Source organism: Lygodium microphyllum, chromosome 13 (genome assembly GCF_053477565.2).
Source record: "Lygodium microphyllum isolate KBCC chromosome 13, Lygodium_microphyllum_v1.1.10, whole genome shotgun sequence".
NCBI classification, from domain to species: domain Eukaryota; kingdom Viridiplantae; phylum Streptophyta; class Polypodiopsida; order Schizaeales; family Lygodiaceae; genus Lygodium; species Lygodium microphyllum.
Window position 1 is genome coordinate 40,824,321 of NC_141147.1, and position 10,147 is coordinate 40,834,467.

General features: G+C 36.6%; 1 protein-coding gene across 1 annotated transcript; it reads right to left on the reverse strand.

Annotated features, from left to right (window-relative positions):
• Positions 1-2,559: 2,559 nt before the first annotated feature.
• LOC148026543 (uncharacterized) lies at positions 2,560-5,898 on the reverse strand. The gene is made up of 2 exons (XM_087690323.1): positions 5,722-5,898; positions 2,560-3,152 (listed from the first exon to the last, which is right to left on the reverse strand). Exons 1-2 carry the CDS (start codon positions 5,896-5,898, stop codon positions 2,637-2,639), a joined length of 693 nt encoding a protein of 230 aa, XP_087546449.1. The 3' UTR covers positions 2,560-2,636.
• Positions 5,899-10,147: the final 4,249 nt, after the last annotated feature.

Genomic DNA, 10,147 nt, shown 5'->3' on the forward strand with positions numbered 1-10,147 from the left:
GCTCAATCAAACTCTCAAAGCATTTTTGGCTTTTCGTTCCATTCTTACAAGTCCTATCTGCCTCTTGCCCAAGTAAAGGTCATAGATATGTTTATAGATATGCCAACTCCTTTTGGCAAAGCCCACAATGTCTCCATCTATCTCAACATAAATGGTGCTATTAAATGAACCAAGGCGGTCTCCTCACAATATATAGGACATTGCCCTGATGCATCCATAATAAAAGCAATGAATGACCGCCTTCCATGTAGAAATTGATGCAGTAGCCGATGGCCTGATTCAATTATATACCCAACCACCATTCATCCTTCTTGAGGGTCCATGATAACATAGCAATTTTCTTGTTCAAAACCAATGAAAAGATTGGCCCATTCAATATTCCGTGTACTCTAAGATCACTTCCTGCAAATAAAGGTGTAACTTTTGCCTCGTAACCAAAGCCCCAAAAATGTCGATCAATTTCACCAAGAACTTTTCCATTTATGTCTTTCAAAGTGAAAGTTCAATTCCAAAAACTAGGATTCTCCATAACCGCAAACTGCCCATAAGTGATCCATATGCAATGGCATTGATGTGTTCAATGATAGTCAAATTTGTCATCATTCATGCAATCTAAACATCTCTCTAAAATTCTTGAAGTGTTCATTTTCTTGTATGTCAATAGCATAGAGACCAAAATGTTCCCAATGAGATAATCTAGGAACCCCATAACTTCACTAAGGAACATATGACATTTTCCTTAGATTCTTAAGTCTTCAAGAAATATTTTGTTTTATTCGGACATATATACTTTGTCGCAATGCAATGTGTCCTAGCAAGAATATTCTATTGAAGATGAAATTCATACTCAATCAAACATGATTTGAGAAGAAATGTAAATTTGGATCCATGTGATGAAATCAAACAAGTGATACTCCACAAAAAAATTTAAATGCACTAAAAATTTAGTGTCTAGTCTAACTATATATGCATGTGTGTCATGCAAGATGTAAATACAATTCCTTAATTAAATTCAATTCTCTCTCCTCTCACCACTCAACAAGACAAAATATTGTACTCCACTCCTCCCTCCCAAAATCTCACAATCTCTCAAGAAAATAATGATCCTCAAGATGTTGACCATAAAAACAACCCATCTCACAATTGACGGCATCCTTCATGACTCTCAAACTCACCCAACCACCTTTCCACTCATCCAGAGATTCCTATTTGAGTGATGAATATCCCAACACTAGTGCATGCAAGAAACAGTGCATGCACAATGAAAGGTGCTCTCTCAAGTATATGCAACTAAGATTTACTGCATATAGCTGCAGCGGGCATCATGCCATACTAGTGCTCAACGATGGTACAAATCATGTATCAATCCAATCCATGGTATGAAATTAATTGATAAGATCGAGAGACGACTCCCAAGTGCAATGTATCGAAGTGTAACATGAAGTGCTCATAAATTTAAATTTTTTGTGATGTGCAAAAGTTTAGGAAAAAAAATAAACACGTTCCAAGATGTTTGACAACTTCCAACAAAACTCTAGCTCCAACTTGTCTAGAAAACTCTAATCTTGACCAAAGCTATCAAGTTTTCACACTCAAAAATCCAAACTAAAATGACAAACAATTCTTGAACTAAACAAACACAAAAAATTCAACTACGAAACAACAAATCAAACAATTACACAAATGACTAAGCTATAAAAATCCTACCAAACTAAAGTTTTACTAGGGATTTTCAGTTTTTGTAAAAACACTTAACAGTGTTTATATCGATTGTAGTCCAACAATTCTCTTCTTAACTCCACAGGGAAAGTACCCAAACATACATGTGATCAACACCTTGATTCATATACATAAAGAGCTCCCTCCCTGTTGAGAAACACAGATCTAGAGCTAATTAGCTATGGTGGACGCAAATCAAGCACACGATACATTATCAGAATGAGAGATTGTAACTCAAGTGAATTAGGTTCCAAGATAGATTAGCTTGGACTCATAAAGACACTCTTGAGTAACTCAAACTGATAGTTCCATTGCAATGAAATGAGTGTCAAGTACATGCTTATATAGCTTTTGGATAGTACCACTCTTTCTCACTATGCTTATGGGATTCATGGCATCTTTTCCTAGAGCTTCTAGAGCATACATCTTTTCTCATATCTTCCATACAAAGCCTCTTTTAGGCATACATCTAGCCTCTACGGGTGTACATACAAGCATCATTTGCTATTCTCAACACCCCCCCTCAAATGATGAGTCTCTACCCTTGCTGGCTTTTGCCCCCCTTGCATGTAAACATGGACCAGGAGACTAGCTCTTTGGTAGCCTAGTCAAGTTAAGGCTTGAAACTTTACATCTTGGTACGTGTTTTTACATCCACTATGGGAATAAGGATCCACTAAGGAAATTTCTTTGTCAACAACAGCGAAAAATATATTCCTTTGGCTTCTTTTGGTGATGTACTCAATCTTCTTGGTCTTCTTTTCTGGCTAATGTCGGATGGTATTTTGAATCCATATTATTTCTAGCTTCTCAGGACTGATTTCAAGTGGCTACAATTTCTTAACAGATGCTTTGGTAAGGAGATGGATGGACTTATTGTTGTGTAACAATTTCTATAAAGTAGTCAGTACTCTGCCTCATCCTGAGATGGTCTGCTTTTCTAAAGGTTTCCCGTCCAATGCAGAGAAAATGTCCTTCCTGGTGACAATACCAACAACTTGATTATTTCCATTTACAATGGGAATCCGGTTGACTTTGTTTTTCAACATCAACACTGCAGCATCTGACACAGCTTTATCAGCTGACAATGTGATAGGAGGGGAGGTCATCACTTCTTTAACCCTTGATTTTAGCCCATTTGTGGCTTTGCTTTTGTCCTTTTTAGAAAGCACTCCGATGCACTTCAATTGTTCATTAATGACAGGTAGACCATATATTTGATTGAAGTGGTGATCAATCTCTTCAAGCAGTTGATGAGTTTTCGCTGTATATACAATTGTTGACATCATGTCTGCCAGCAGTTGATGAGGTTTCGTTGTATATACAGTTGTTGATATCACGTCTACCAAAAGTGTAGATGGCTGAGCCTCTTCTTTGAAAAGGACAAACTCGTAGTACTTGGAGAGGTCCTCAAAGTTCAAGATGGAGAAATTCTCAAGTCATTCGTCAAAAGGGATCGCGGGCGTCCCTGGGCGAAATCTAAAAACAGACAAGCTATCATCGGAGGATTCGATGTTTCCCTTATCCCATTGATGCAATGTGGATATAGGGCTTTGATGCCAGTTACTACCTTTACCGTCGATGACAATGCAAGCCGGATTAGGGCCTGATACTACGCCAGTTGGGTGAATCGACTATTGCACACTGCAATCACGATCAGGCGAAAGAGTGCATGGATTCTCTGCCACCAAGCAATCGAGACGATGCAGTTGGATTGACTAGAGTGCCATAATGTGAGTTTACTAAGAGGATGCGAGGCGCTCGGAGGAGCAGGCTGAGGAGGAATACCAAGACTTCTCAGAAGGAGGAGGAGGAAAATGACAGTATTTAAAAAGAAAGATTATAGAACAGCTATAGAGTATTATTCTGAAGCTATTAGACAAGATGAAACAAATGCAACTTATTACAATAATCGAGCTGCTGCTGCATATTTAGCATTGTCAAGTTTCCTTTTAGCAAAGGCTACCTACAGCAAGGCACTTAAATTCGACAAGAAGAATGTGAAAGCCTATTTTAAGAAGAGACACTGCACGGGAATTCCTTCGCTACCACAAGGAGGCTGATGAAGATTTCAAACAAGCACTTATTCTGGAGCCCACTAGCTACCTAACTTAGCCATGGTTCTGATACCATGTTCAGAAACACGGATCTAGAGCTAGTTAGCTATGGTGGACACAAATCAAACACACGATACATTATCAGAATGAGACATTGTAACTCAAGTAAATTAGGTTCCAAGATAGATTAGCTTGGACTCATAAAGACAGTCTTGAGTAACTCAAGCTGATAGTTCCATTGCAATGAAATGAGTGTCAAGTGCATGCTTATATAGCTTTTGGATAGTACCACCCTTCCTCATTGTACTTATGGGATTCAGGGCATCTCTCCCTAGAGCTTCTAGAGCATACATATTTTCTCATATCTTCCATACAAAGCCTTTTATGGGAGGCAGCCTCTTTTAGGTATACATCTAGCCTCTATGGGCGTACATACAAGCATCATTTGATATTCTCAACACTCCCAACAGTAGAATGTTGTGCCTCCTACGACTCTCCTACACCCCGAGGATTGGTCCCAAGATGCACCATCTTACACATAGAACATGAACATAACAATCCTCCCATAATATGATCATAACGATCCACGAGATTGCATATATTCCTCACTTGATTGATTTTTCCAAAAATATTACACTAACCTACAGCAATGAAAAATCTTACAGTCTCAATGTTAGTCGTCACCTAAACATACAATTGTAATTTTATATTTTGATACCATGTTTAGAATGCACATGTAAAATGTATTGTATTTCGTACTCAAACAACTTAACTAAAAATCAACCAATGTAAAGTGCACAAATAATCTTTTCTTGATTTATTTATAATCATGGTGCACTGTGTTGCTAAGGAATAGCACCAGACTAACCCATGCTACTGAACCTCTTAAAATTTATATAAACTACGTCCTATATATTAAGATATACAAAGAAATCAACAACTTAATCAAATATACTTTCATTTTAAAGCCACACCCCTTGCAAATGTAGAGAGATTTCATGATAATTTTTCATAGAAACGAGCCCTAAAACACGCACTTTAATACATAAATAAAAAAATTTGAGACAAACCCTCATAATTCACCTTCATTATATATTCACAAATATTTTTCCAATTTTTTATAATTTTTTTAAAAATTTCTTTTTTATTCTTTTAACTATTTTTCATGATTTTTTTCATTTATTTTAACATAACTTATTGATTTTTTCCGAGTTTTTTGATTTATTATCTTAAGAGAAGTATGATTCATCAATATATTGATTTTTATGCCATATGAATATTTTTTAAACTCCTAAAATCCAAAAACGATTCCATTTTTCATTAAATCTCGTGTTTTGAATTTTGTGATTTTATTATTTTTAATCTACGAGATAAAAAATGAACAAATTTTTGATATTTTGAACATTAGCAAACATGTTTCAATCATTTACAACCATTTTTTTATCATATGCACTAAGGATTCATCATAAAAATTAAATAATGATCACTTACTTGAAAATCCGCATATGTATATCTCATAATTCGAGGAAATGGAGCCACTGATGTAATTTTCCAATTGTTGACACTTCCAAATCACTCATTCTACATCCCATTATGCTTTTGAACCACCATCCATGAACAACCCTCCCTCTCTCTCTCTCTCTCTCTCATGAACAACCATATGAACAAGGAACAAGGAGGAGAGAGAAAGATTGATGTTCTATCTTCTTGAATAGTACGTCATTTCTCGCATAGATTGATGTGATTGATTTGGCAAAAATTTGAAGCATTCAAGGCCCAAGAGCAAAAAGAGAATGATCACTAGTAGCTGAAAGTTACCATTTTTGGGAGATGATGGAGGCACCGAAAAAAATGCACCCCTCCCCTCCCCCCTATGTCATTTGATTTCTTGCTTTTACCTCTTCCTAATCAAGCTCAACTTACAACTTATCTAGTTCATTTTTACCTTTTCACACTTAAGCAAAAGGATTCCGACGTGATTGAGGGGGCAAACGATCTCAAAATTACGATCCGACTGAACGGGCAACTTTCTAGCATCGAAATCTTTCACCTTGGCCTTCGTCACATGTTTTTCAGCTTTCAGATCTAGTAGTTGCTTTATAATGCCAAATCTTACGGCCATTAAATGGAGATTCAAATAGACTCCAATTGACGGACACTTGCATTGGATTCTTAATGTCAAAATACATCTAGAAAAACTCTAGCTTCTTGATCTGCAACTGTTTTTTTTACACCAAAAATGCCTCTTTTACAGGTCCCAAAGTCTTTTTGCACTTACATCCCAGCTTTAAAATCCGCTCTCATATTCTCCTTACCTCCTTTTTCTTTTCCCTCTTATCCCCTCCTCTCCACCTCTTCCTCCCTCTCTGCCTTCTACTTCCTCCCCTACCTCTCCCTCTTCATCTCTTCCTCTCTCTCCTACTCCCTTTCTCACCCTTCCTATCGTATCTCCCCCAAACCAATCCCCAACTCCCAAATCTCGACTCCCTCCCCCCACCCCCCATGAAGCTCCCTTCCCCCCCTTTCTTTCCCACTCCATGCACACTCCCTCTTGTTGAGATGGCAAGCTCAACAAGTGTGGATATTGATGATGGACCGCCTAGTTAGATGGGTCTGTAGATCTACATTTAACAACGCGGTGGTGATTATAATCCTTACATGGCCACTAGCTTATTATATTTGGTTAGTTACACCTATGTACAACTGACATAGTTATAGCACTAATTGATTAGAATAGTCAGTTATACACTGTTTAACCTAGTAAATCACTTTTCTTTATGTTTATATTATCTATACTTTGTATACATTGTATTATATGAGAAGGGAAGAAGAAAACCCAACAAGAAAATGTTTTGGCCTCCATCTCTCGTCTTGTGTTCTTAAGTGAGCTTCTTTTTGCATGTATTATGTGTGTCTGACATAGTAGTCTAAGCAAGTCTTCCACTATGTGATTGTTGACATGGTACTAAAGCAGTGCCATTGAGAGAGGCTAGTTTTAAAGATTGAAGTGAAGGAGGAGTAAGGATTCAAGAAACTAACAAGTCGATAAGAAGCTCTCCCGTTATTTCACTCTTTCCATTGGATAATACTTGTGGAGACATAGGAAGTAGAGCAAAGCCAAAATCTCAAATTGTTGTGAGATTTGGTATAAAAGCATCATTGTGTATATTTTGCAAATCAACCCTTTAAGGCATGTCCACTGTTTTTGGCCATTTAAGGATATTTTGGATCCCATTTTAACTCCACAAGGTTGTGAACAATAGTTTCGGGACATTATAATTTCGACTATATCAGCCGTTCTCAAGTGCACATGTTACAGATTCTAAATTTGTAAATTTTAATGTATTTGTTAAGAAGAAAACACAAGGTTTATCTACAAGCAAGTTGTAGATTATATGTATTGTTAAGTGGTTAGTGAAAAAATTGCTTGATTTATTACGATATATATATACTATGGAAGATTGAAAAACAATTGCTTACTATTTGCTACTCAATTTTGTCATAATAGATTTAAAAAGCGAAAACCCTATTATTGAGAATCTACACAAGACTAGTTACACATCATGAAAGTTTCGTATAATGAACATCTTTATTGGAAAAGGTCTCTACAATTTTGTTTTAGGTGAAAAAAAAAAACCAGAGCTTAGTGATCCCACAACTGCAAAAGAATTAAAAGCATGGAATACAAAAGATTGAAAAACAATATACTAGTTGTCTGTAGTCATTGATAACACTATGCTGGGACATCTCAGAAATACAGAGATTTCGCAAGTAGCTTGGATAACCTTTGACAATATATTTTCAATAGATATGAAGGCATTGAAGATTTAGCAAGCAAGAGTTGAATAATTTGAAGACATGAAAGATTTCTATAAATGAATATATTTTAAAGGTGAGGAGAAGTAGAGAGAGATGGAGAGAGAATCTTTGCAGCTATTAATATAATGCTAGATGATGATGATTTGGTTTCATCTACTTTGAGTAGCCTTAATAATAAAAAGACCTAGGAAAATTTTGTTACTTCTATATATATACAGAAGCCATTTCGACGTTTTGATGAGTTTGTCACTCTCATGATCATCGAAGAGATCAAGGTGTAGGGTGAATCATTTAAAAGTATTGAACAAGTCCAAGAATTTTACTCAAGTTCAGATAAGGGATGTGACATATTCTCTCCAATATGCCATGGTATGGGTTATACTAGTGGTAATCACTAAAACAAGTTAAATCAATCGTTTAGTTACATACAGGTTTCTAGAAGCCATGCTAATTCTACAGGTAGGGAGAGCTTTAGAGAAAGATATGGATGGTAGAATATAGGTTCTAGAAATTCTAGTATTTTTTTTATTAATATGGAAGAATATATCATATTTTAGCCCATTGTTATGATAAGAAGGCTAAAATTTGCAGTAGTAAGCTACACCAAGGAAACTATGTATTGACTTTAAGAAAAAACAATTATAAAAATGAGCATTTATTTTTCATGCAACATATCATAAATGCTATTACAAAAAAGAGAACATGTGATGATGTACAATAGTGATGACCAACCATAATAGTATCGGGTATCTTCTTTAGTGGTTTATATTTATATTTTTGTGTTTTTAGTAGGTCATTGAACAAGGCTCTACTCCCTCACTAGAGGTGTCATCATGTTTTGCTAAAGATATTGGCGCTATATCCCACTTTGTGGAAACAAGATTACCCTTCTTGAAAGCTATAATGACCTTCATGTTAGTTAAGATATATGCACTGAATGTCATAGTCAACGCTGCAGTTGGCCTATTGTTTGAAAGTTCTATCCAATATGGTTTTATTCCCAACTCCCTTTGCATTTGGCAATACATAAAAAATCATGGGAAGGCTTTCAATCTTAATGCTTAGCATTAATTTGCACTTTCCTAGCAGGGTGTATGAGTTATCCCCGTATGGGTTTATTTTTACCACATCATTGACTTCACATAGACAATGTAAAAATAAGTAGGAGAATATTAAAAAAATCTTCATGAAAGAGCACCAAAAGGGGGCATTTTTATGGGGACATGAAATTTTGAGATGCTCTAGTCTTGTTGATAACATTTAAGTAAGATATTAATCAAATATGCAAGGTTCTTTGGCACATGTGATGCACATGGTAGTTATTTCATGGTAATAGGCCAAGAACCCCAAGGATGCAATGGGTGTCAAAGGCAAAAGTTCTGATAAGTTATGACAATTGGGCTTTGGGGGTCTGTTGGTGTCAGTTTTGACCCTAGGATAGCTATTTGGCCAATAAGTGTTTTCTATAATTAGTGTTAAATCATGTTATTTACCACCCTATCCAAGAAGGAAGGCTGGTTTTAGGAAACTTCGAGGGTTGAACCATCAAGATGGGAGCATTTGCAAAATGTTCAAGTTTCTAAATGTCACCTTCAAGGTGTTTGGGTTCCATGGAGGTTTCTCTATGTATGACTTCATGTCTCCAGATGTTGTCCCTGGTAGAGGACGAGGACATGGTTGTAGAGAATATGGCAGTGAAACTAGGAGTTAAAACCCTATAAAAAGATGAAGGTTTCCATTGGTCTGTATCATTGGCACCTTTTGGCGCCATAATCATCCCAAATGTGTGTATGCACATCACATACTACTTGAAGGAGGAAAAAGTGAAAGTGGTGTCTGTACCAATACTTGGCATGTATGTCCTAAATATTGGGCTTCCTTGCCAGCTCAATATGGCTACCATCGATCGCTTTGCATATGTTAGAAAAGATAGTCATTTCATGGAAGTCCGCAATTATGTTTCTAAGACGCTCACTAGATGATGAAACAGAGATGAAGCTAGAGTATAGCTTCATAGCAAGGATATTTATAACCACATGAGTAGCAAGGGTATTCATAACCACATGTTGAAAGTTGGTAATTATGGTCCTAAGATGCTCACTAGATGAAAAAAAGATGAAGCTAGAGCATAGCTTCATAGCAAGGATTTTCATAACCACGCAGTAGTATTCTCATACACTAGACTCGCCAATCCCAAAGGTGTCGACTATGTGGTATGTGGAATCGTTAATGAGAAATACGTAGAAGTGTGCAACTCAATGATCTTTTGGGCTCAAAGGGGGGAACACACCTTGTTGCAATCACCTTTTGCATATTAGAAGGGCACCACTAATCAAAGAAGATACTGAAATGATGCATATGGCATCCTAAAACACCTATGAAATAGCTCGTCACATATATCAATCTCATGAAGCCAAATATTTTGCTGCACCTCCGTCCAAAAAGTGTGTCGTTTGGGGAATATCCCCTACTCTCGAAAACATTTCCATGCATTGGACATAGCTTGCAGAATGCATGGAGGAAGAATAGATAGAGGAAGGTCCCCAACAAAA

Excerpts from the sequence above, each read along its gene's own strand:
- LOC148026543 (XM_087690323.1), bottom strand. The coding sequence starts at position 5,898 with ATGGCCGTAAGATTTGGCATTATAAAGCAACTACTAGATCTGAAAGCT. Across the intron at positions 3,153-5,721 it reads TTTTGCTTAAGTGTGAAAAG|AATTTCTCCATCTTGAACTT; the intron begins GTAAAAATGAAC and ends GAATGACTTGAG.